We start from the raw sequence: 27,434 nt of genomic DNA, 5'->3' as shown, positions 1-27,434 counted from the left end.
AACTACCCCCCCCCACCCGCCCCGCATCATCTTTTTTTCTTCCCACTCCTACTTTTTGCATAAGAGAAAAAAAGTTGTGTCGAAAGTATCCACCGATTGCCACTTCCCAATTACCCTTCCTTCTCTCCCCGCCCCACTTTTTTTTTTTTTTTAAGCGGCGGCAACATTGTTTGGTGTTTATTTTGTTTTACGATCGATAGCTTCCTTCGCTGGTTACGGGCGGCTGCTGAACGGCGGAGTGGCGTGGACCTCATGTAGAAATGACAACAATGGAAGGGGCCAGCGGGTCGAGTTTTGGAATAGACACGATTTTATCCAGTGCCAGTTCAGGCAGCCCGAGCATGATGAATGGAGATTTCCGCCCGCTCGGTGAGGCCAGGACCGCGGATTTTAGGAGTCAGGCCACCCCATCTCCCTGTTCGGAGATTGATACCGTAGGGACGGCGCCTTCTTCTCCTATTTCAGTCACCATGGAGCCCCCGGAGCAGCATCTGGTAGCAGACGCGACCCAGCATCATCACCACCTCCACCACAGCCAGCAGCCGCCACCACTGGCCGCGGCCCCGACCCAAAGTTTGCAGCCTTCGCCCCAACAGCAGCCGCCGCCGCCGCCGCCACAGCAGCCGCCGCCGCCCGCCCAGCAGCTGGGCTCGGCCGCCTCGGCCCCCAGGACTTCTACGTCTTCTTTTTTAATTAAGGACATCTTGGGCGACAGCAAACCTCTGGCGGCATGTGCACCCTACAGCACCAGCGTATCCTCTCCCCACCACACCCCGAAGCAGGAGAGCAACGCAGTGCACGAGAGCTTCAGGCCAAAGCTCGAGCAGGAGGACAGCAAAACCAAACTCGACAAGCGGGAGGATTCCCAGAGCGACATCAAATGCCATGGTGAGTCCCGCCACCCAGCGCTCTTGGCTTGTCCTCCTGGTTCCCAATCTCCCCTTCAGCCTTCAGCAGATCTCTGCTGGGGAGCGATTCCGGGCGCATCTCGGGCGACTGGGCGACGGTTAAAAGACTGCAAGCTGAAGGGAGGCCTGGGCGTGAGATTTGGGGACTCTTCGAAGTTCTGTTTATTGTTAAATTTCTACCCCACAACCTTCAACGGCCATCCAGCTCCTTCCTTTGTTTTACTTAATTTTAATCTATTGGGGGTTAAGGGGGGGTGGAGGGCATCCGACAGGAAATACTTTTCGTTGATAAAAGGGATGGACTTGGGGTTTTTCTAGCTGAGACTTTGGGAATGGGAATGGGAATGTGGGGAGGTGGGAGAGAGAAACCACTTAGCTAGCGTGGATGTGATCACAACCTGGTGTTCGTTCTTTAATGCAAGTGATTTCACCCCCCACCTTATTTTCTAAACACCATCACAGGAATTATCGGTTTTAATGAAGGAAAAATTTCTGAGTTTCATGAACAGAGCAACTTTTAAAAAATTAGATCGTGGTTAGTATAGGGAAGCCCGTAAAAATTTGTAATCAGTTTCTTAAAAGCACTCTTCTTATCCTATGGCCTCAACTGAATATCTGTATCCTATGAAGATTTTTGGCCCCTTACAAGTAATTAGGAGGTAGTATTTATAAAAATAAAATCTTTTGAAATTGGATTAATCTCCTTTTTGTTAAAAAAAAGATGACAATGGAAATTGTCCTTGAACTCCCTTTTCCCATTTTCTCCTCAGACAATTTCATAAGTAAATGTGGTAGTCTTTGCATGGGAAGAGTTTTAATATACCAGGAGCGTTTTTTCTTCCTTTACAGATACGTTGTTTTTTCTTATTGATCCTTGTTTTTTCTGGTAAAGAAATATGCTGACTGTCTGGAAGGTAGGACGTTAGCTCCTCATTTTACTATTATAGCATTAGCATAATAGTGTCCAAAACAGATGTACAGTCTGGTCTGGCGATTTTTTGTGCACCAACCTCCCCAGTGGGTCAATTAGAGAGATTATTGTTCTTCCTGCAGGGAAGATCAAGGAGCACTGCACAAACGGGTACAAACAGGGAGGGATTGACATATCGATTTCCCAGCATTTCAGTAAAAAACCAAAGTTGACAAATAGAATCCGGAAATCTCCATGCTGTCACCTGGATGGGCTCAGTGATTTTGAGCTCAACTCAGTGTTTGGGTGACATACTCTTTGTGAAACTTTAAAAGACCCGATGCAGGCTTCAGAAAGCTTGATTCCAACATTTCCCAGGTGCATCTGAAAAAGAAAAACAAACACCCATAACTTTCAGAAAACAGAAAAAAGTAAAATGAAAAAGATGCCCCCTCCTCAAAAAAAAAAAAAAAAAAAAAAAAAAAAAGAGTAGAAAGACCCTTTGAAAAGTACCAAATCAGTTAAACAAAGTCAGCATATTTCTTTACCAGAAAAACAAAGATCAATAAACAATACTGAAAACAATAAAGGAAAGGGAAAGCATCTCTCTCAATCAAGGAAACAATAACAAAATAACCCTTTTAAAAAGTTTTATTTTTAAAAATTTTTACTTTTTAATTTCCAACCATGTGAAGATCAGACCCCCTTTTAGGCCCCCTTTAGAACCTCTGAACAAGGCCCCACACTCTGCAGTCTGAAAACAGCCCTCTTCCTCCACATGGGCTAAGGCCTGAGTGTGTGTGTGTTCTGGGGGTGGCAGAGTGTAGTCCCCCGAGGCCAGTGGTTGGCTTGGGAATGTGGAAGTGTATGCCAGGAGGACACTCAGTCCTTCCCCATTCCAGGCTAACTTACCACTGTGTCTGGGTTTCTATGGTAGGGACAAAGGAGGAAGGAGACCGGGAGATTACGAGTAGCCGTGAGAGTCCCCCTGTGAGAGCCAAGAAGCCTCGAAAAGCAAGGACAGCTTTTTCCGACCACCAGCTCAATCAACTGGAGCGTAGCTTTGAGCGCCAGAAGTACCTGAGTGTGCAGGATCGCATGGACCTGGCTGCAGCGCTCAACCTCACTGACACCCAAGTCAAGACCTGGTACCAGAACCGCAGGTAAGGGAGGCAGTTTGTGGGAACAAAGGTGTCTGGCCATTTAAGTCATGAATCTTCTTCTCTCCTGGCCTCCAGAGACTCTAAGGACTGAGAGAGACCCTGGAGTGGGCACTTGGGTGCTTTAAGGATGAGGCAGGGATGAGCCACACCCCCAAGGTGAGAGGGACCGAAGGGCAGCTGGAATTTGGACAATTTTGCACTTCTAAGTGCTTTAACAGGTGTTACTTTTCCTCTGAAACCCGAGCCGCTGGAATTCCCCCCACTTCCTCCCCAAATCAATGAAGCCACACCTTCTCAAATTGAGACATCTGTGCAGCTGACACTCAGGTCCAGAGAGCCTGCGCGGTGCACCCCTTGGGCCTGCCCCAGGCTGGTTCCAAAGGTTTGTAGCTGACGACAACAAGGCCCGGCCCAGCTATTGCTATCTCCACAGAGCTGTCCCAGCCGCCTCGGCGTAAATGTCCTTGCTTTGGCCTGTGAGGCGACTGGGAGAAGCAGGGTCCCAGCCTTGGTCAGTGTAGCTGCAGAGACTAGGAGAGCCCAGCTGGGTTAGAGTTGGTTTGGCAGCTGCAGGCTGGAGAATCGGCGGCTGGCCAAGCATCCGTACAGGGAGAAGGAGGGAGTGTGGGTCTGTCCCCTGTACTGGCTGCCTTTGCTGTCTCAACATGGAGCAAGAGTGCTGCAGAACCTTCCTGGCACTGCTCCTTCTCTAGAAGGGAAATTAAGAAAGCAAAAGTGGCTGGTAGTGCTTGCTGGGCCGGGAAGTGTAGAACGGAACCTGGGCAATCTGAGGCAGAGGTTTCGCTATGTTTTCAAGACTGGCACTCATCTCCTTGTCTCGATTTTCTCTCCCCCTCCTTTTCTCTCGCTTGTGTTCTAATCGTCCATAAGTGCGGTTGGAAATGCCCATCCAGTCGTCATCTTTACCATAATTTTCTGTCTCATTACATACGGTTTCAGCCACCCTAATTCTGTCGGAAAACATTAGGGTCATTTGTAGCCAATTTAAAATGGGCGACATGTTTATTAATTTGGCTGGAGCTGCCGAGTATGGATGGCCCACCAGTCCTGCGTTCCTTCATAAGTCATTTGAGCAACCGCCTGCTCTCTTCTTGCTAGCAGGGTATACAGTGGGGGAAGGAGGAGACTGAGAAAAGCTGATCACAGGTTTTGATTGTTACTTTCTCCCTGAGGAGGAAATATCTTGAAATGCATTTCCCCCTCAGAATGGCCAGGAGGTACTTTGCCCTTGGGAGAGCCCTCCCTCAAATGAATTCCATTTTGAGACCTTGTTGCCATCCTCCCCTTAAGCTCCCTGCCCACTGTAAGGTCCTGTCAGGCTTATGAGAGAAATATGTCTCCCAGCCCTGGGGAGTGAGAGGGGCTGGGGTCCCTGACTTAGGAGTCTCTGCATCCTTTTGTTTACGGTTTCTTCTCTCTCAGCCTGTGGGGGAAGGAAGAGGGGCTGAGAGCAGACTCTTTGGGATTGCTGGGAGTGGGGGGACGTGGAAGGGAAATTAAGGAAGGAGGAAAGTGACTGCTTGTGGAAGTCTCCTTTGGCCCTAAGGAAAGTTTCCAGAAGTAGTCAAACTACAAGGGGGGCAACAGCAGAGCAGAGCTTTAGGAAAAGGCAGCAAAGCTTGTAGGATCTCATTTGTGAGGGTCTCTGCCATTGAAGGTATAATTTACAAAACTGGCTTTGGGTTTGGGTCTTTCTGGGAGCAAGGCTGGGGCAGGAGATGTAGTGCATTGCCAGTTTGAATAGGTCTCTGAGTCTTCCTGCCACCCAGGGGAGAAAGAAGGAGGAGGCAGGAAGGGGCCAGAGAAGGGGCTGGGTCTTGGTGCCTGGACCATGCCCACAGCATGCCTGCACGCCCGCTTTCTTTCAGGACCAAGTGGAAGCGGCAGACAGCGGTGGGCCTGGAATTGCTGGCCGAGGCAGGGAACTACTCAGCGCTGCAGAGGATGTTTCCATCGCCTTATTTCTATCACCCAAGCCTGCTGGGCAGCATGGACAGCACTACGGCGGCGGCGGCTGCCGCTGCCATGTACAGCAGCATGTACCGGACTCCTCCAGCACCCCATCCCCAGCTGCAGCGGCCCCTGGTGCCCCGCGTGCTCATCCACGGCCTAGGGCCTGGGGGACAGCCAGCCCTTAATCCCTTGTCCAGCCCCATCCCGGGCACCCCACACCCCCGGTGAAAACATTGCAGGAAGGCACTGCAATCCCTTCCCCATATCCCTGCCCAACCCGGACTGCTGCCCTTCCTCTCCCCGCTCCAGGCCACTAGGCCTCCCTTGCAGCCGACTCTGGAAGGCAGAGGAGTAAGAGAGAAAGATGCTTACCAGTGGGTCGGGGACCCCCAAAGAGGAGCCAGCCCTCTGCTCTCCATCTCCCCACCCCTAGAAACAGGGCTGGAAAGCTCCCCCACAGCAGTGTGACTGGCGAAAATGCTGACCCCACTCAAAGTGCGACCAGTAAGTGAAAACAACAAAAACAAAACCTCAGATTCTTTTAAAAAAATGACTTTAGGGACAAGCAGGAGGGAGGGAGGGGGGAGGGCTCAGGAGGGAAGAAAGAAGGGCATGGAGCGGAAACCGCACAGGCAGAGAGAACTGTAGATGGACAGCCAGCCTCAAGTGCTGAGGCAAAGGGCGTTGCCGAGGACATTCCGTCTGCCCCAGAGAAAAGAGGAGGGTAACTGAGAACTTTGCACTGATTTCTCATGACCTTTTTTCTTTTGGAAAAGTGGCATGCTCCATAATATGAAAAAAATGTACATTTGAAAGACTGAGTGATAAGTGATATATCATATTTATTATATGTTGTCCAAAAAGAGTCACTTATATACGTTAGTAAAAACATGATTTTTCTTTTCATGTCTTTTTGATTCAGTAAAATAAATGCTTAGACAAAAATATAGATTTTTTTGTGATTGAAAATTACAAAAATAAAGTTTATCTTTTTTTAACAAGTGATGAAATCCAAGGGAGCTGATTTTACTAAAGCAGAATGTACTATGATGAAGTGCTGACTTGGTTTAGAATGACAAATTTCTTCTGAAATATTAGGAATTTACAAAATCCGTAAAGAAGTTGGGTTGGCTTGTATAAAAGCAGCTCCATTTTTTGTGCTGGCCTCTTCGGAACCATTATTTGATAAGTGTGAGTTCCTTTCTCTTTAAGTGGATGGTTTCAAAGCAACCCAGGAGGCCCTGGGAGAAAATCTGTACTTGTAGGCTGTTGGTGCTGGCTAAGTCGGTGACCAACCTTGCTGCCGTCCTGACCTGCATAGAGGCCCCCGCTTGACCGATGGTGTGGTGATCCCTCGGTCCACTCCTCCTCCTCCTAGGGGTTTTCCTGGGGCAGCGAGGGTCCTAAGCGTTGGGCAGTGATGACAACGCCGACAGGGGCTGGGCGGCAGGCGGACTCTCCTCGGGCCTTGCAGCTGTTCTGCTGCCCGCGGCTGGGCGCCCGCGCGGTCGGACAGCCTGTGAGCGGGAGGCTGTGGGACGAGCAATTAGGACGCCCCGGGGGGACTTGGAGAGGCCCAACTAACAAACCCTTGTGGCAGCTTTGATCGTTGCCTTCTCAGTCCCTGGCGGCAGGCGTCCAGCCCCTAGCCCCATGCGAAGCCGCTTGTCCTAGTGAGTTCGTTGTGCTGCGATGCCTGGAGCTCCTTTGCAAGGGTGAACTCAGGCTGAGACTGGCTGCCAAGCCTTTTATTTGCACCCTTGGGACAGCTGGGACTGCAAAATAGGAGACCCTGCCCAGAGTGTGGAGGAGGCCCGCTGCCTGCTTTAGGAGTGTGTGTGAGTGTGTGTAAGTAAATGTTTGTAGCACCCTGGCCTAAGTCAACCATAAACACCACCCCTCACCCCCCATCAGGCTGGTTCCCCACCAGGTTCAGTGCTCAGAACTGTATGAAGGAGCCACTTAGTACAGCTACAGTTCCCAGGTTGCTCCCACTCCTCTCTAGCCCCCAGGTCACTTCCCGAGTAGCCAGAGTCAGATCTCATATGTGGGTATCCTCACATTTCTATCCTCACTCATACCCTAGTACAGTGACAAAGAGGTAATACAAGCCGCTAAAATACATCTGGACCTGGCCTCCAGCTTTCTCTGACGGTTGAACCTTAGTGTAGTTAAAAATGTGAAGTGATGTGGGAATGTATATTTAGGACGGGTGAGAAAGAAGAAGAGAAGAAAGGTGAAATCCAGGTGGAAATTGCCTGGGGGCACCTTGATCAGATCTTGGCTAATTAGGAAGTGGTTTGCAGATTTATCTCCAGCTCATCAATTTGCTTTAAACTTGGTCTTGGTCTTGTTTGATTCTAACAAAAGGGTCTGGACTGGCCCTTCTCATGTTCTGCCTGCTTCGCTGAGACAAACTTAGACAGCTGGGCTTGGCTGGAAATTGGGCACTGCTATGTCTAGTTAGGATGTCTAATACCTAGGCACTTAGCAGACCCTCCTTGTTTCATCTGGCAGTTGGGCTTTTTGATCAAGTTTAAACAGTTTAAAAGTGGTCTGCCTAGGCCTAAAAAGGCACTCTCCAAGGTTTGAGGGTGCTATAGTTTCTGTTTGTACTGAAATCAGTGCTGCTCAACTCTAGGCACAAGGAGGGATTTGAGAAGCCACAGAGTTCATGCCTACAAAGAATCTGTACAAAGAATTAACTCAGATCCAGGTATGAAAAACACACAAAACTACAAATCCAAACAAGGCCAGAGCACCCATTTGCTGCCAGCGGTCCCCAGCCACCTGCAGGAGGGTGGGCCGGGAAGTCTGCCCACTGCTGCTTTACACTCAAGGCTGAACTTGAACTCCTGAGGTAGACAATGCAGGGGGAAGCACTGTGCCTACAGAGACAAGATCTCTTAATTAACCTCATATTCCTCTGCTGCTAGCAATTACTCAGGATGCATTATAGTCCTCCCCAAATCCAAGTTTCTTCAAAGTCATGTTTTCTTTCACCCCCTAAATCATGCAACTGAATGTGTCAATGTCCTTTCTAAATTTGTTTGGTTACCTGCTGTTGCGTACAAGTTGGCAGATTGGATGTTGTGGGCTGGGGGAGATTGTCCTAGGAAGAAAAGTTGGGTGGGTGCCTGGTTCCTTCCTTCCTTCCTTCCTTCCTTCCTTCCTTCCTTCCTTCCTTCCTTCCTTCCTTCCTTCCTTCCCTTTCCTTTCCTTTCCTTTCCTTTCCTTTCTTTTCCTTTCTTTTTCTTTTCTCTTTTCTTTTTTTCTTTTCCTTTTTTCCTTTTTTCCTTCCTTCCTTCCTTCCTTCCTTCCTTCCTTCCTTCCTTCCTTCCTTCCTTCCTTCCTTCTTTCTTTTTCTTTCTTTTCTTTTTCTGCAGCAGTACTGCAAAGGGCACCTCAGCAGGTGCCCTAGTATTCAAAAGTCACTTGCTTAAAAGTCAAATGCAAACCCAATTTTTTTCTTCACAAAGGGTCCTTCTTTCCTTCTGTGCCTGCTCAACTAAATTGGGGGGTTGGCTAGGAGGTGAAGAGTGCAACCCCAGGTTTTCTGAGAAGTGAGGAACAAGGTAACAGGCAGAGGCCTATTCTCGTGGGAAATCTGGAGTTACAGAGAACCAGAGGACAGCTGTCCCTGGGAGCTGTACTCTTTTTCTTTTTTCCCACCTTCAGCTGGTGTCTGAAGGGCACTCTGTGGCTGGACTCTGTTTAGATTGCTCCTTTGATTAAGTCGAAGGCTAGAAAAACAGGGACTTTCAGTGACAATCTTTGCTTCCTACAGAAACACAGTAATACAAATGTATTTCAGAGAGACGTTTAAAGACCTACAAAGGCCTCTTAGATTTGCCAACACCAAGATCAGCTCAGGGACCCCAGCAAACCTAGCACAAATCTGTAGTAAGTGTGAAGGAAGAAGTTAACTCCCTGGCTAGCAGCCAGCTGTTCTAGCCCAAACTAGTGATTTTTCAATGAGTTGCAAAGTAGTGATTGCTTCTTGGCTCAATGCCTCCAGCAAAGATACCTACCACCCTGTATCTGTTTAATTTTGCTCCACCCCTTAAAATGAAAGCCCGCACCATGGCAAATTAGACAGCTGATTTCCTCCCTTGCAAATAACACTGCTTACTCTCCCTCCTCCTCCCTCCCTGCCATCTGACTCCTGCCTAGGCAGCCCTTCCCCAGGAGTCTGTCGGATCCCACCTCCCCTCTTTAAACAAGTCACTTGTGAGTAGTTTGTTTTGTTATATTTTTAACTTTCTAAAAATATTTGGAAAAGATCTCCCCAGGGCAAGGGAAACTTTAGTTCTTGTTAAGTCACGTGGTTACAAAAATATACTGGAAGAGAGCTGCCTGTTTTTTGAAAAAACCAAGCTTGAAGTCAACATGCTTGGAAAGAATGAGCCTTTTCACCACTGGTGGACATGATCGGGGCAGGGTCAAGCCTTGGAGGGAATTGATGTTTCTTTTGCATCTCTGAATTCTTGGTAGGGAATTTGGGCTTGCCCTGTACCCTGGCTGTTGACTAGAGAGAGGTGTGGGCAGATGAGGGAGTGGGGGCTTCTCCAGGATTACGCCTATGGACTCTGGAACAATATCCCCAAGCTCTTTGAGTCTCCCACTAGGTCTTTGTCCAGTCCCATTTTTTGGTCATCTCCAGGCTTCTTTGCTAACATTTGTGTCTTTTTCTGGAGTTAGGGACTCTTATTAGGGTCCAGTGCTGAGTGCCCTGACTTCTTACCTCATCCGCAGGGCTGGGTAGGGGTAAGTAAGAGGGGTGTGTGGGGCTATGGGGAGGTGTGCTTTCAGAGAAAGGGAGGTGTCATTGGCCTCTTGGATTAGAAAACCGGTCAGCTGTCTCGGGGCGATGAGATGACCCAGATGGGACTATTTCCCCCGCTCCTTCCGGCTGCATTTTGAAGGTCTCTGTCAGTTTGAGTGTTGCTGGGTGGACCGTCTCGGTCAACCTCACATTCTCAGTTTGTCCCCTCCTCTCCACTGGGTCTCCCGCTCCTGGTTTCTTTCTGCTAGCACCACAGACAGCTCCCAGGGCACCCGGTGGAGCTAGGTAACCCGGGCCGGCGGGTTCCGGGTAAAGCCTAGGCTGCCGCAGCGAGCGCGTCAAGGAAGGGTCGGCGGCGCCCGGGGGGAGGTAGGCAAAGTGGTTACAAAGCACCCTCCCCGGCAGCGTTTCCTGATTAGCTCTAAGTCCAAACAGGGTCACATTCCAAAGAACAAAATCTTCAGATCAATAAAGTAATTCAGAAACCCAAAGATCTCAGGGTAAGTAGTGCTCAGTGACAGATCAACTCTAAATCGTCCCTATTTAATAAGTTATTAGTGGAAGCCGACGAGGGAGGAGTCGGGCCTCAGGTCTGCGGGCTCGAAGACCTTGCGCCGCGGCTGCGACGAGGTGGCCGGCGGAACGCTTCTAACTGGCACATACTTCCTCTGTTCGCACAGCTCGGAGCGCGCTCGGCGAGCCGCCGCCTCGGCCATCGCAGGCAGAGCAGAAGCGCTCCCGAGGCAGCTGCCGTGCAGGTCGCGCTGGGCCCAGGCCCGGCTCCCCACCGCGGCTCTCAGCCCGCGCCCTCTCGATACAGATTTGGGTCTCTCCCAGCTCTTGCTACTATCGGGTCTGGGACAGCGGGTCGCCCCTGCGGGAGCTCCGCCGAAAGAAGAGGACCTTCCCGAGAGCGAGATTGAACTTGATTTACGATAAAAGGGCCCTGTCACTTTGTGGAGCTGATGGATTCCCGCCCCTACCCACCCCCATTCCCGCCGTCAGACTTGATTCTTTAGTGAAGAGGCCCTCAGTGTGGCTCTCCTCCCGCCGCCTCCTAGCGATTCTCACACACGGCGCAGCCAGGGATTTGGCGCGGCGGCCTTGAAGCCCAGCTGCCGCGCGCCGGCTCCGCGCGGGCTCTTGCTCAGCAAGTACCCCAGCTGGGCTCCGCGCTCCTCTGCCCTCAGGACCGCCCGGCCGCCACGAGTTCCTGCGCTCGGGTACAGACAGCGCTTCAGAGAGGCATGGGCGCATCAGGACAGGGGCTCTATAAGCCTGGGATGGGAATCCAGACGCTTTCAAGGACGGTGCTTGGGATGGCCTACAGAGCAGGGCCCTTCTCTCACATCTCGGTGGGCTCTGGAGGGAATATAAAGCCTTCTCCTACTGTGAAGACAATAAAATAATCTTTGCTCAGTTGGGAGCTCTTATCTGCATCCAGCTTCACTCCCACCCCTCGAGGCCTCATGACTGCAAATGATACCTCCTTCAGATTTCCCTTCAATTCTTGGAAGTCAACTCCTCTTTGTTGATCACCCCCTGCTTCCCCTCTGGCTCTTCTCTTCCTCCTTCCCGCTGTAGTTGGAAGTACGAAAACGCTAAGTGGAATTTAGGAACCGGTAGACATATGTAGTGCAATGGATTATCCACGTCTATAGATTCAGCATTATTCGCGAGACGGGGTTTCCCTCAGAGCCTCTGGGGACTGGTGGAAGAGGTGTTCCAGGGCGCCCATTCAGGCACAGTTCATCCTCACGTGAACTAGGAGGGAAAGTTTTCTATAAAGCAATGTACATTTATAATGCTTCTTTAGGAGAGAGGAATTAGATATTAGTGGTGCGTTGTTTCCTCACTCCTATAATACAAAATGAGGGTGCCTGTGGTGTAAAAGTGGTCTGCATTCTAAAACCAATCAGCTGACAGAGTGTTAGGAAATAAATGTGGAAGTCCGTGCTATTCACTTCCTACTTCAGGAAAGCTAAGTTACTTGGTGTAGTTTTCAAATGTGAGAGTCTCCCAAGCACATTAGCTAGGTTTCCTGTAGGGTGAACTGTTTTTCTAAAGATTTAATTTTAACCTTTTGATTTTAAATGTATCTCCAATTTGATAAAATTGCAGTGTCATAATTTGTGAAAAATGCAAATAATGTTTGTTAGTAGCGTTGATAATCTGATTGCCCAACTTCCTCTTGAAGCAACTCTTTCCTCCCGCAGACTGGGTATCTGCAAACTGATGAGCAGAGATTCTAGATTAGATATTAAGAAAGACAGTATCCCACTGGAAATAGGGTGCATCCGAGCTGTAGCCACTTCAAAGCATCACCTTCTTATTCATCTGTCTTATTTCCCACAAATGTTCTATTAATGAAAGCTTATCAAATTGTTTCCGTTAAATTAAGAGGATTTTAACGGGACACCTACTTCCTCACTGGCCTTGAGTGAACACACTGAGGTATTGCATTAAACATGCTCATATGTGTATAGATACATAAGTTTCACATAATCTTTCATTACTATGCATTGATAGATTGGTCCAGAAAGTCACATAAAGCACAATTGGATAATCGTGGGCATGGCACATTTCCCTTTATCTTCCTTCTTTTCTGGATTGCTTTGGAAATTTCTGGGAATCCACATTTTTGATTCCCCCACAAACTTCTCTAACATACATTAGAGCTGACCATCAAGAGCCAGTTGTTCGCACCAAACAGTTCTACTCAGCGGCTTCACGTGACTGCCCTCGCGGCTGGCTGAGCAATTGCAGGGGCTCTCCCATTGCCTTCTCTTCAGCCATTGAGTGGCAGGTACCTGGGCGTGCCTGGTTGCAGAGCCGGGGCCCAGATTTCTGTTACCCCGTCCTCTTTCCCGTCTCCTATTATTATTTTGAGTTGAAAGTCTTCGCTCCTGCTGGCGCCTAAGGGATGATATTAGGCAGCTCCGCACAGCCCATGTTGAGTCTCATGGCCTGATTTTTCCTGCAGAAGGTACAGTGCCTCTCACATTCTGAAAGTCCTCCCACGAAGATATTTATTGGGGCACAATTAGATTAGAATTTATATATAAACATTAAGACCTTTCCACCTCATTTAGTAAAGCAACAATGACTGCTTTCATTTCAGAAACTGATAGTAGACATGATGGCCAAGGGTCTGGTGAGAAGTGTCAGGTGGGCGAATTCAAAAGAGGAAAGTTGTGGCCTGCTGGGAGACTTTTAAGACCCAAGTTTGCAGAATCCCTTCAGCGCCCCATTCCCTGCCTTCCTTGTCCTCCTGATTTTTACTTTGTTATTTCACATGTCTGGGGTGTTTTCATGTGGCCAAAGGTGACAGGTCAAACAAACATTTCCATTGAGGAATGTCAATGATGAAAAGATGACCATGTACATTTAAGCTTGTAAATGCATTGGATCTTACTATTAATTAATATTTTGGGACATAATTTAAAAACCCAACTATTCAAAACACTGCTTTTTATACACAAGTGCCGCATAAGGCAGTGGCATTTCAAGAAGGATCCCTTCTATTTGGCATCATGTTTTACAGGCTTTTCTTTTCTTCCCATGAATGATCTAGTCCCTTAGAGGAACATGACTGGTACTCGGTTCTGCCCAGAAATTTGGCAGAGGATATTTCTAACATCCACATTAATAAGTAATTGAATTTTAAGCAGAGCTCATCTTGATCCAAACCCAGGACTGGAAGGAATCTCAAAAGTCATCTAGTTTAATACCCATTCTAAACTTAAGTTTTTTTCTACAACATATTTGTTTAATGGTTTTTCCCCTCTCCCATTTTTATTTTTTCCCTATAAGGATAGGAGACAAAAGGAAAGAAAACAGAAACCACAGGATTACAGCACTTTCAGATTATTCTTGACCTTCAATTTTACTGGAGTTAAATTTATGTGGTCAAATTCTACTACAAAAGAAACAGACTTTTTGTGAAAATCATTAAAATAACTTTCCTACTGTATATGTAATGCCTGCTAACTGTAGAAAATTTATAAAATGCTAAAAAGTAGAGAGAAGAAAAAACTCATCTTCTACCACTCGCTACTAACATTTGGTTTATAATTTCTGGATTTTTAAGTGCATTTTTATGTAGTTGTGTCATATTTCATCTGGGATGTATATGTTTTTCCTGTGTAATACAAGTATTTCTTTATATTATTTAAAACTCTTTGTAAGTATGATATTTGATATATAATAATCTCTTCCATAAATATGTCATAATTGTGCCCAGGCGCAGTGACTCACAGCTGTAATTTCAGCATTTTGGGAGGCCAAGGTGGGAGGATTGCTTAAGCCCAGGAATTCAAGACCAGCCTGGGCAACATGGTGAGACCTTGTCTCTGCAAAAATTTAAAAATTAGCCAGGTGCAGTGGCACACACCTGTGGTTCCAACTACATGGGAGACTGAAGCAGGAGGATTGCTTGAGTCCAGGAGGTTGAGGCTGCAGTGAGCTGTGATTGTGCCACTGCACTCCAGCCAGGGCAACATAGTGAGACCCCGTCTCTACAAAAAAATTAAGAAATAACCCGGGTGTAGTGGCTAAAACAAACAAACAAACAAACAAAAAAACAGTATCATAGGTGTGTCAACCATCCTTTCACTGCTGGACATTTATTTTCTTTTTTAAATTTTGACTTAAATAATATATATAAAAAATATATATATAGAAACAAGGTCTCATCCTATTGTCCAGGTTTGAGTGCAGTGGTGGGATCTTGGCTCACTGCAGCCTCAATCTCCTGGGCTCAAGTGATCCTCTTACTCCAGCCCCCCAAGTAGCTGGGGCTCCAGGTGTATGCCACCATGGTCAGCTAATTTTTGTATTTTAAAATAATATTTCAGTGACCATGAAAGCAAAATTTTTGAGAATGGTTTCTATGTGTTATTTTGTATATCACATTACTATTGATCTTGAGGAGAAGCAATGAAAGACCCAAGAGCAAGATGACCAGCTCAGGAGGGGAAACGAATTAGTGACCAAAGGTAGTGGTTTCACTGAATTATGTAAATTCAGCCCGAGTGAACTGAGAGCCACATGAGTTACCCAGTATAGGTTGTGGTGAAGTAAGCTATGAACATCATTTACCATTTTTCTTACATGTATTTTAAGGCTTCCTGACTTTGGGTATCAATTTGGCAGCCTTCTCATCAGAGCAAGAGACTTGCCTGACTAAAGAGTGGGAAGGAAGGTCAGATCTCTTTTGACTTAGGTTGGTAGCATGTTGCCTGCCCAGCTTACCCTGTTGTTTTCTGTGCTCCAACTATTCTGTGGGTAAGTAGAGGGCTCTAGCTTGTAGGGTTGTCAATCTAGCACCTTTCATGAGAACTAAATTCAGGTTAAAGAAAAAAAAAATAAGAACCATAACTGGCAAAGAAATTTGAGGGTGAGGGTAGGGGGTTTGAGGAAAAGAATTAAATAGCAATAGTCTACCCTTTCATTTACATGACACACATTAACCGTACTATAGAAGTTCCAAGAGAACTGTCTTGTTCTCTTGTCTCCAGGAGCCCATGTAGGGCGCTTTAATTGCCACATTTTCAAACCGATATAATGGTAGGGATGTCTTAGTAATTACCTTAATGAGATAACACCTTTCCTTCCCTCAACCTACTCATTATCACGCCTCTTGTTCAAATTTCAACTACAAAGAACTCTACTTGTAAAAAAAAAGTCTGAAATGTATTGTTCCAGGTCTCATACCCTTAAAATAATCACATTGCACATATCTTAAAAATATGAAAGAAATAGTACACACAGGCAATTCGAATATATTAAAGGAAAGACTTGAGATAAGTAAACTAAACATCTGGGTGCCCTTTAATTATTCTTGGTTGGATTCTTTATCTTGACCTATAGTGATGCTAAGGTGCCAAAGTGATGAATTTTAAGATGTTGGGCTGTGAAGACGTGCAGCTGCAACACTGATGGATTTAGGAAGGGATGGTAACAAGGTTAGCTGCATGTGAAGTGTGAATTGAGATTTTTGCAAAGAGACTGTGATTGCAGACGGGCATAATGTTGTACCCTTGCATGAAATCTTGCTATTATTGTATAATGGTCAGACAGTGTGAAATGACTTATTACTTTTCTTTTATTCTTTAATGAAGTTGGTTAGAGTAGCAGTACTACTGCTAGTCAATAGTAGTAAGGCACACACATACAAAAAACTATATGACAGGTGCTGAAATATTAAATATTTATTTAGTTTTGACTTTTTCCCTCTAATTTTCATGAATATCCATATGCAAACAGAAGCATCTCTTTATCCATATAGCTAAATTTGTACTGATTTGTGTGTCTGCACTTACCCTTATTATCATGTATAAATATCTGTTTGAGGCCCTGATGCGTATAAAGGATTTTAGTGTCCAAGAATATTTCATAGCTCTTTTAAATGCTTAAAAATGTTGTAATTCTTTAGGACTGATTTCTGCATGGAATTCTGATTTGAAAAGTCTATTTGGACTTATAGAAACAATGCTGAAATATCAGTTTACCACTATCATGACTAGAAATGCTTTATGGAACAAAACATAATAAAAACCCATTATGAGGCACACTCTCTAACATGGTTTGAGTTGTGGGAAAGATTAAATCATGGTTCTTCTGTTTTGTAATATAGAGTACATATCTTTCATTATATCACAGAACCCATAATGTAAATATTTCTTTACTTCCCAATATCAGCATCACAAGAAGATAATACCTTAGGCTTTACAAGTCAAAGGGAAATAATGCTATGATGTTAAAAACAAAACAGGCCGGGCGCGGTGGCTCAAGCCTGTAATTCCAGCACTTTGGGAGGCCGAGACGGGCGGATCACGAGGTCAGGAGATCGAGACCATCCTGGCTAACATGGTGAAACCCCGTCTCTATTAAGAAATACAAAAAACTAGCCGGGCGAGGTGGCGGGCGTCTGTAGTCCCAGCTACTCGGGAGGCTGAGGCCGGAGAATGGCGTGAACCCGGGAGGCGGAGCTTGCAGTGAGCTGAGATCCGGCCACTGCACTCCAGCCCGGGCGACAGAGCGAGACTCCGTCTCAAAAAAAAAAAAAAACAAAAAAAACAAAACAAAACAAACAAAAAACCCTCTACTTCTGTGTCAGTCTTCTGGCTCCAGATGCTTCTGTTAGAAATGGTAAGAAATATACATTTAAATATATTTGGTTTTTGGAGATTAGGGATTTTGTTCATTATAGAATTAATTTTATATGGCTTGTAAGATTCACAGTCATTCTTAATGCATTGCCCTGATATTCTTGATATGAATAATAAGTGTTTAGAAAAGACACAAAGCTGTGTATTTAACATACCCCCTTCAACTGACTATTTAACATTTAAAAATAAAGTTTAATATAAATTTGTTTTGACTTCTTGTATTGTTAACACAGTTAGGCCATGATATAATAAACAAATTTTTTTCTGTGGCTTGGACTATATTGAGGATCAAATGATGTTCTTCAAAACAACATACATCAGCTCTTAGAAACAAACTTGGAACCACTGACCTAAAAAATAGTGTTTAGTCTTGTCCCTCAGCACCAACTTTACTGACCCCTTTCCCTACTTTTCTTTGGCTCAACTTGTTCTGTATATAGAACTCCAATAGTATATAGTTTCTTATCAATCAAAAGATAGAACCACTAATATTTATTTAGTTGAAATGGGGAAATATATCACATATCATACCTTTTTAATTTCTTTTTATAAAAAGATGTTATCTTTCACTAGAAGCCTCTTAGACTCACTGTTGTCCAACAGTGGAGTGAATGTTGGAATTTCTCTCTCAGGCTTGTTCTAAGAATATGTTAGTATAGGGCAATATATAGAGAGAGCAGATTTTTGAAGGACTTGAATTTGTGAGATACCTTAACTCCATATATTTGTAATGTCAGTATTAAGAAAGACATATACTCCTGCTTCTTACATATACTACCACTTCTTACAAGGTGACTTGGCCACATCTATAGAAAATATTGGCAACTGTAATTAGTGATCTCTCACCCTCTTTATTCTATATTCCCCAGAGTGAATTGCTGTGATTGGTTTACAGCCTACTAAGATCAGCCCTTTTATAGCTACATGAAAGTGAAACTGTATAAGAGAATCCATTATCTGCTACATGGTGAGAATCTGCTCCAGTACCGTATGAATTTCAGATTTCAAAAATTAACTTAATAGCATCTATTGCAGTTAACTGTGACAGCATTTTAGGGGTCCAGTACCGTATGAATTTCAGATTTCAAAAATTAACTTAATAGCATCTATTGCAGTTAACTGTGACAGCATTTTAGGGGTCCTCTATATCTCAACAATAGTGTTGTAAAACTTTGAATACTTCCTCATTAAGAAAAACTTTACTCTGTATTACCATGAATACATAGTATGCACATAAACATTTATCTCAACAAATTTTTCAGCTTATAGCTTTACCCTTGAGGTTTTCTTTTTAATCTCATTCTAGGATGAGAGATATTGGTCTTTATGTTTGAAAGTACATAGTGGTAGTAATCCTTAGCAAGATAAGAAATGTTCCTTGTGGATTGGTCAGGGAATAATGAAATAAAACACTCTCCAGGCATGGTCACTCACACCTGTAATCCCAGCACTTGGAAGGCCAAAGTGGGTGGATCGCTCGAGCCCAGGAGTTCGAGACCAGCCTAGGCAACATAGTAAAACCCCATCTCTACAAAAAATCCCAAACTAAGCCAGGTGTGGTGGCACATGTCTGTAGTCCCAGTTACTCATGAAGTTCAGGTGGGAGGATCGCTTGAGCCTGAGAGGTCGAGGTTGCAGTGAGTTGTGATTGTATCACTGCTCCCCAGCCTGGGTGACAAAGTGGGAAAAAAAGAAAAAGAAATAAAACACTCAAAGTCTACTTATTAATTAAAGAAAGTATCAGCTGGGAGCAGCGGTTCATGACTGTAATCTCAGCACTTCACTTTGGGCAGCCAAAGTGGGAGGACTGCTTGCGGCCAGCAGTTTGAGACCAGCCTGGGCAACATACAAAGACCCTGTTTCTATAAAAACAAATAAAAAACCAAAAATCCTTGCACCTGTAGTACTAGCTACTGGGAGTCTGAGGCAGGAGGATTAATCGCTTGAGCCCAGGTGTTTGAGGTTTCAGTGAGCTATGAACAAAAAAGTATCATCACATCTGTCTCTCTCTTAGTGTTGGTTTAAAAATTCTGGATTGTGTGACCAGGCGCAGTGGCCCATGCCTGTAATCCCAGCACTTTGGGAGGCTGAGGCAGGTGGACCATGAGGGCAGGCGATCAAACCATCCTGGCTAACATGGTGAAACCCCATCTCTACTAAAAGTGCAAAAAATTAGCTGGGTGTGGTGGCAGATACCTGTAGTCCCAGCTGCTTGGGAGGCTGAGGCAGGAGAATTGCTTGAACCTGGGAGGCGGAGGTTGCAGTGAGCTGAAATTGCCACTGCATTCCAGCCTGGGTGACAGAGCAAGACTCTGTCTCAAAAAAAAAAAAAAAAAAAAAATTCTGGAGTGTTTGTCAGGAACGTTTATCTATGCATACTTCCTGATCATAACTAGTGAATTAATGTTTAACATTATCCTCAATATGTGATATATATGTCTTTTTGTCCCTAATCCTTGCATCAGTGCCTAGTGTAACATAAGTACTCAAAGTTTATGTAATTGAATATGAAGTCATTGATTAATTAAAAACAGCATATCCAAGTGATGTTTGCAAGTCAATATGTATTCCCTGATGGGAAGAACCATGTCTGATCTTTCATGGTATTTCAAATACTTGGCATATTAACTCGAAAATCCTAGGGGCACAATATATATTTGTTATCACCCATTGACTATAGTTGTGATATAATAAAAATTGTTTAAAAATTAATTTTAATTTTCAATTGGTTTTTGGCTATCTTATATATTTCTTTTTCTAAAAATTATTTTATTTGAGATACAGTCTCGTTCTGTCACCCAGGCTGGAGTGCAATGGCCTGATCTCGGCTCACTGCAACCTCAGCCTCCAGGGATCAAGCAATTCTTCTGCCTTAGCCTCCTGAGTAGCTGGGATGCCAGGCACCAACCACCACGCCTGGCTAATTTTTTGTATTTTAGTACAAAGTTTCACCATGTTGGCGAGGCTGGTCTCAAACTCCTGACCTCAGGTGATCCACCCACCTCGACCTCCCAAAGTGCTGGGATTACAGGCATGAGCTACCATGCCTGGCCTTATCTTATATATTTCAATGGTAAGAATAGTATCTGGTAAAATTGAATTAATTATATGACATCAACTAATTCTTAAATTAGTTGTGCCACTGGCCTACATTTTAATTAAAACATCCTTTTTTCATAGATCTGAAGTGGCTATGTCAAAATAGTCACTAGACTATTACGTTGTTGCTGATTACGTGTAGCAAAAAGAGAAATGCATGCAATACTCCCAACTCTTTTCTAGAAATGTGCCTCTTTAATAAAGATGGAAGTGAAGGCATATGTCAGGAATTGACTCCACTTTTTATTGGATCCTATATTCTAAATTGTATTAGTAAGTAAATTCAGGCAGCTACATAAGCTAAGAAAAGGAATAGAGAGACTTTTTAGCTTATTAACAATACTCTTAACAGGGTAATGACAACTGGGAAAATAAATTGAGTTGGCAATTTAATAGGTATAATTCAAAGAGTAAACAGAAGCAGCTAAATTTCATGGTTAATAGTGGTACTATTGAAATAAGGCTGCTGGAAGACACTGTTAATGAAAACAGTGATTTTCAGAATGAAGCTACATTTGGGAACTAGGTTTCACTAGATCTATTTGGCATGATGTTTGGGTTCAAAATTACTATTCTGTATTGCTTAATGCATTGTTAACTGTAATCTGCAATGTGTGTGGCAGAAGAGAGAAAACTGATGCTTTTTCTTGTAAAGATGCTTATATTCACATTCTTTGTATTTTACCACACCCATGTTTTAAGATGCTTGGAGAACAAAAGCATACTAATAGATAAAAATCTGTAAAATCTTGTCAGGTATTATTTATGTATTATTATTTTGTTGTAAAAGATGTGAAAATATGAAGAATTAGAAAACAGAACAGCTAAAATAAGTTATAATGAGTCACATCTCAAAAAAATACACACAAGGGAATAACAATGTAATGACAACACATTTTCGTTATTCTAAAAACAAATTCTGCCTGATGGTTAAACCCTATTAATTGGATATTTTAGCTACTTACCAAAGGAATATGACGGTAATAAGTAGCCTTTTCTTTCAAGGAATAAAATACACCTACTATCATTTTATTTGGTGAATCTGGTTCTCTTGTGCTACATAATTTGTGGATATGGAAAGAGTGGAATGTATGTTGAAATAATATGTTAAGATATTTCATATGGGGATTTCAAATTTCCTAGATACTTTAGGTATCTGAGGAGAAACATTGTAGAAACAAAGCAGGAAACTTGGAGATGTGATGACTATCCCCTGAGTATTAGAATGATTCATAATTCACAGGAGAGCAAGGCTCAAGTGGATCATACTTTTTATGGTACAAATGGGATTAATATTGTGCTTCACAGATACTACATGTTTGTCACAAAGACTACATTTCAACTTTCTTTTACTGTGTTAAGGCTTAGGAGAAACAACATTAAAATATGTTTTAAACTTCTAGATTAAAAAAAGACCACTGGTTATTATTGTCCAGAGGTGGAGATAATTTTAGAATTATTTTGGTTCTTTTCTCAGAGATCTGAAATCTATTCACACTGTGTAGCAATGCTATGATTCATATTTATAGTTTGTGAAACTTTGAAATGTGCGCTCATCTTTTCAACTTAGAAATTGTTTTGCTGGCATAGAAACTTTAAGACTATCTGTCTCTTTTCTAAGTTATCATAACTCCAAGGCATTGAAGCAGATCCTAAAACATTTATTTACATGGACATCCTAGAGAGGTATTTATTTCTTAAAACCTTGTGAAATTGTTAATTGTGGATAGTGAGAGTGTGGCTAGATAGATTTCTACATGAATCCATGACGTGACACTTGAGCCGGGTTTTCGGACCGTTCTATCACTTTTCATCCTGTTTGTCAGTGACTTTTCTTTGTTGTTTTTCTTTAATTTTCTCCCTCTCTCTTCCCACTCCTTCTTCTCTCTTATTTTATCTGTTATGTGTCTGTTTAGTACTTTTGCCATTCTTCTGTGTGTGATGTTTCATTACCTGTTTTTCTCCTTAGACTATATGCTTTTTGAGGACATATACTACATACTAAAAAATTCCTACAATTCCTATCAGAGATGCTCAATAAACATTTATGGAGCTCCCACAAGTCAATATTCTTATTTTGCAGGTTACACACTGTCAGAGTCATTGAACTCCAGGATATGGATATTTTTTCATTATTAGTACTATATGTGCTTATATATACATTTAAATGTGTAATTAATTTAGTTTAGAAATAATGGTTAAAGATGATTGGTTTGGATTATCAATACAGTGTTTATGCATAACATTAAATGTGTGGCAGGCTGGGATCTCCTGTATAGCTTCTTATTTACCAAATGGAGCCTGTGGTTTGTGATGATTTTCTCCAAAACATACAGTTAGTGATTAATCCTTGATATAATTTCTAAAATAGTCAAGAACATTGAATGTACTGTCTTAGAGAGGGAAACTGGAGCTGTGAAATTTTATGAGCCAGATCTTTTCCAAAAGAGAGAGAGAACGATGTTCTCCTGCTCCTAGGCTTTGGGAAAGTTTAATTAAACTCATTGGTGAAGTGTCAAAGAAATGTAATTCACCAACTATTTGACTATTTTTTCTATTATGAAGTCACTTTTAGTATTTATTAGAATGTTCTCTTGGTTCCCAGTTTACTGTTGGTTCGTCTAATTTGAAAGGATAATTGAAGAGCTTTGATAAATAAATACTAAAATGTGTCTTATTTCCTTATAGCTTCTGCTAGGGTTCTGTCCAGCGTATCTCTGCAGTGCCAAATGACCCGGGAGTCCTGGCAGGGAGAGTCTTCAGGCTTTGGCAATGGAGGGTTGGCCTACGTTTTCTCAACTGCCCAAATATTTTGTGACTTTCAATCTCAGCAGGCATCTCCTTCTCTTCCATAGCAACAGTGCATTTGGGGGATTACTGTGGTTTTTTTTTTTTTTTTCCCCCCCTTCTACCTCCTGTGGGAGAATACCACTAATTCTAAGCTGGGATAAATGGTTAGAATTCAGTATGGCTCTGTTAGACTCTATTTCTAGAGTAGAGTTAGACACAATACTCAAAGGCAGGCCTTCTTTTGGAGTCCTAGGGAAAAACATAACCAAATTAAATAAAACATCAATTTCTGGCTTGTATTTTCTTTTCCAGTTGTGAGGTATGTTAAAAATGATATTTTCCCTTTAAGAAATGAACAGATATAAATAATATGTTGAGAACTAATCCTCAATCTTAAGGCCATTTCCATAGAGGATTCTTTTATTAAACCAAAAATTTACTGTGGATAATGATTAGATGCTTAAATGATACATAACTGCTTTTTTAGAGGACTTCACTAAAAGCATTTTATACTACATGGATTGTTTTACTGTGAACATTCCCAGTGATTGGTACAAACCTTTGCCAATGAATGACAAATTTACATACACATCATGTCAGCCAGCAATATTTTGCAGCTTTAATTGCTTTAGCTTCAGGCATTCCATGTCAAAATAGAGTGTTTAATGTCCTGCAAGTTACTCTGTTTCTTTGCAATGTTAAATTATTCTGTAATTTGCCTGTTTTCTTTCTAGCACATTGTCCATTAAGTCCTTTAATAATTTATAATATAAAATGCATAATGCAATTTTAAATAGCATGGACAGCTTCATTTTTAGAAGGTTCTGGGTGGGGTATATCAAGAAGAACAGAAAACCTGAAATGCATTTGCATAAAGTGTTTACTACTACCTTATATCTCAGTCGAAAATATTCCATTTATGTTGCTAAACTTTTGTCTTAATGTTAACTGTATTGGGGTGTGTGTTGTGTGTATATTTTTAAAATTTTAGATAAAACAGCATTAAAAAACTATGTAGACAATATAGAATCTATTAAAAGGAAAAGGGTGGTATTTGGTGCAGCCAGCTACCTTTTCATGGTAAAAAGCTGATTTTATTCACTAAAATCTAAGAGAATGAATGTGATAAAAAAGTTACTTGTAGGTGTTTAGTCAAGCCAATTTCAACAAAGATGTATGAATACAGAAACACAATCTTTGATATATCTTTGCTTGTTATAGGTTTAAAGTACATTAAAAAAATCCTTTACCTAGCTTTTATTAGTATTTTATTATTTTTTAATTGTTAGGATTTTACCTTGTGTTCATTTGTAAAGAGTGATCCTTGTTCAGTAACTATTTCTGATGTGGTGCTGTTATGCACATGTATATTGTGTCTTGGGTGTTAAGATAAAATAAACTAGCAAAATTCACATAAATGTGTAAAAGCCAAAGAATGTCAAACAACGCTCTTCTCTATTGAAAATGCCATGTTCAAAAATAGCCTATTCTTTAACTATATAATATAAAATTACTTAAAATAAAATTCTAATGAATAATGATAATAACAAATAACACATTCCTCAGTGTACAGTAAATATCTCTCTTTTAAAGTGGCAGGAGAACAAAATGGATTTATCTTTTATGTCTTTGAATACTCATATTTGCAAAAGATAGAAAGTCTTATTTAAAACATTTAAAATATAACTCATATTTCATCATGAATTTACCTTTACTATTTTCCCCCTCTTCTGCCTTTCTCTAGTTTTTTTTTTTTTTTTTTTTTTGAGACAGAGTTTTGCTCTTGTGGCCCAGACTGGAGTACAATGGTGCGATCTCAGCTCACCGCAACCTCCGCCTCCCAGGTTCAAGCAATTCTTCTGCCTCAGCATCCCAAGTAGCTGGGATTACAGGCATGCACCACCATGCCCGGCTAATTTTGTAGTTTTAGTAGAGACAGGGTTTCTCCTTGTTGAGGCTGGTCTCGAACTCTTGACCTCAGATGATCCGCCCACCTCGGCCTCCCAAAGTACTGGGATTACAGGCGTGAGCCACTGGGCCGGGCCCTTTCTCTCGTGTTGAGGATGCTTCTTATTATGTTTTTCTATTGAGTTCCAAGAGTGCCTTTGGACAAGTTTGGCTATAATTCGGTCTTTGAGTCTTTGTTATCCTTAAAATAGGCTCAGACAATTGTATAATTGGTTCCCTAAGGATTTTGGAGCATTGGAGCACTTTCTTTTTTGTTTTTTTTTGAGACGGTGTCTCGCTCTGTCGCCCAGGCTGGAGTGCAATGGTGCGATCTCTGCTCACTGCAAGCTCTGCCTCCCGGATTCACGCCATTCTGCATTGGAGCACTTTCTAGTTCAAGCTGTTACCTAACATATATCCAAGACTCATAGAGAAAGTTGCATTGTCTCATCAAATAATCTATAGAGACATTTAACCCAAGGTTAATATCATCTTTTGATACAGAGATATCAAAAGTACAGGGATATACTTAGGGACTGTATAGGGATACCATATGGAAGAACACTTCACACTTCAATGGTATTTGTGAATCAACTCTAATACTTACTTTGGCGTTTTAAAAACAATGCACATTGACACTGTAGTTAAAGTATTTGAGCACCATGAAAAAGCTTGCCTTGATTGATTTCAACTTTAATATTTCACTTTTTGGAGGAGGTATCTAATGGGAAGTGTTGATGAGGGTGGATATTTTAAGACGGTAGATTTTTTTCTCCCACCATAAGCTTAGTTGATCACTTATAAATGAAGCATATATATTTTTTAAAAAGACAAGGATTAGAAGGGAATCACATGTGTAGAAAACTAAAGCTGTATTACATTTGGTTTTGGCAGCTTCCAATTCTATTCTGTGACTTAGAATGTGAAGTGAAGAACCTGTACTTACTTTGAAAGCCTGAAATAAGTGGCAGTTACTAGCATTTCCAGATTCATGTTTTCCTAAATGCCTGGGATAAACTCAGTAGAGATAAAAGAATATACGTTAGTGAGCAAGTAAGAACTCTTTCAGCGCATTAAAAAAGGGCCTATTTGAATTATCAAGTTTATTGACAATAACATATATCTTCTTTCATTTCTGTTTATACAGTCTCTGATGGGAACTATGGCCAGAAGATGTTATGATACAATGTTAAGATAAGTTTGGCTTAACAATTCTTAGAGAAAATTCCTTACCATCTGCTAATTTCCAGAACTTTTATGGTAATTAGAACAGTCCTCTACCAAGAAAGGAGAAAGGTATACAAGTAAAAATCAATTCTGCTTCTTCCCCAGGTCTGGGCCTTTTTTCCCCTGCTATCTCTTTGGAATCCTAAGGAATGACTTGATACTTCATCACATGCCTGGGGGTGGTGAGGGCTCAGAAAGGGTGAGGTGAGGGGTGCTTGTGGCCACATTTCTGTATTGAATTTAATTTTTCATTGATAATTAGACTCTTGAAGCCACCTGATATTTTTGACCAGCAGGAAACAAAAGCCCACTGATTTGACTCAGGGGATACACAGGAGCGGCCCCCACTGTGCTCACACAGCAGCTCCACAAAGACTAAAAACAAGAGCTGTGGCAAATTGGATCACCATACAAGTTTCAACTGGCCCATTGTGTACAAGTAGTAAATTGGGAGCTGATATTTCTGAGAACTATTTATTAGCAAAGCTTGGTGTTTTACTCCCTCCCTCCCTTATCTCTCCCCATCACCCCTGCTTAGTTTACTTGAGTAAACAGCTTTTCCCAAGTTAGATGAGCAACCTAAAGTATTTCTGAAAATTCAGTTAATTATCCAAAGAATTGTCCAGACTAGAAATGTACTGATGATATGTGACAAACTGAATACATTTTTTTTCTTTTTACTAATCTTAACGGGCATTCATGTGTGTATAATTGTACAAAAGGCAAATGGGTGACATTTGCAAGAGTTTACTGAAATGCAAAAAATAGAATAATATTTTAAAAATTCAACTCTATTGCTGCATGTTTTATTAAGATTTTTAAATGATGATTTCTCTATGACAGCTTCGGGTGGAGTGATCAGTTCTAACCATTTAGTATAAAAAAAGTGTGAAAATACTAGGCTGTGGCCAGTTAGCAGAAATCATAGTTATACAAGCCTAGACCTGTCTGTCTTACAGAAGAATTGATAACTCTGGATGTTTTTTCAATTTGAGTAATGCAGAGGGAGAAAAATAGAGTTTGTTTCATTAGTTGCTTATATATGTACCATCTCTGAGAGTTTTAGCTTTTGGTGGTTGGGAATATGGTATTATCGCCACTACAATATCACAGGGGAAAATGTATACAGAAACTTGTATAACTGCAAAAAGTAATGTTTATATGAACCCTTTACAGTGAGGCTTTTGAGATGATGCCAATTCATTTTATGGATATTTATTCATTTAATCTTTTATGGGTACTACCACATATGGTATATTTTTATTTCTGTGCTCTTACATTTTCATCCAGTATATAAATTAATCCCATAGCAATGAAATGATTTGGTGGTAGAAGCGCAGGAGTAACAGGATTGATATTGGTGCTGCAGCTAGGGAACAGCATGGAGACCATGCCAGAGAGGGTGCAAGCATGCTTTGCTCATTATTTTGTTTCTGAGTATGAAGACTAAGCCATCAA

At 42.4% G+C, this 27,434-nt stretch overlaps 1 protein-coding gene across 1 annotated transcript; it reads left to right on the top strand.

Moving 5' to 3' along the window:
• The first annotated feature begins 218 nt into the window (after positions 1 to 218).
• BARHL2 (BarH like homeobox 2) lies at positions 219 to 5,956 on the top strand. The gene is made up of 3 exons (XM_025359505.1): positions 219 to 888; positions 2,756 to 2,981; positions 4,871 to 5,956. Exons 1-3 carry the CDS (start codon positions 261 to 263, stop codon positions 5,181 to 5,183), a joined length of 1,167 nt encoding a protein of 388 aa, XP_025215290.1. The 5' UTR covers positions 219 to 260; the 3' UTR covers positions 5,184 to 5,956.
• The last annotated feature ends 21,478 nt before the right edge of the window (positions 5,957 to 27,434 follow it).

The sequence above is a fragment of the Theropithecus gelada genome, chromosome 1, assembly GCF_003255815.1.
Source record: "Theropithecus gelada isolate Dixy chromosome 1, Tgel_1.0, whole genome shotgun sequence".
Lineage (NCBI taxonomy): Eukaryota > Metazoa > Chordata > Mammalia > Primates > Cercopithecidae > Theropithecus > Theropithecus gelada.
Note: the sequence above shows the minus strand (reverse complement) of the source record. Positions and strands in the feature narration are given on the sequence as shown.

Bases quoted from the DNA above. Each gene is read 5' to 3' on its own strand.
- BARHL2 (XM_025359505.1), top strand. From the start codon at position 261: ATGACAACAATGGAAGGGGCCAGCGGGTCGAGTTTTGGAATAGACACG. The intron at 889-2,755 runs GTGAGTCCCGCC...TTTCTATGGTAG, and splicing joins GAGCGACATCAAATGCCATG to GGACAAAGGAGGAAGGAGAC. The intron at 2,982-4,870 runs GTAAGGGAGGCA...GCTTTCTTTCAG, and splicing joins ACCTGGTACCAGAACCGCAG to GACCAAGTGGAAGCGGCAGA.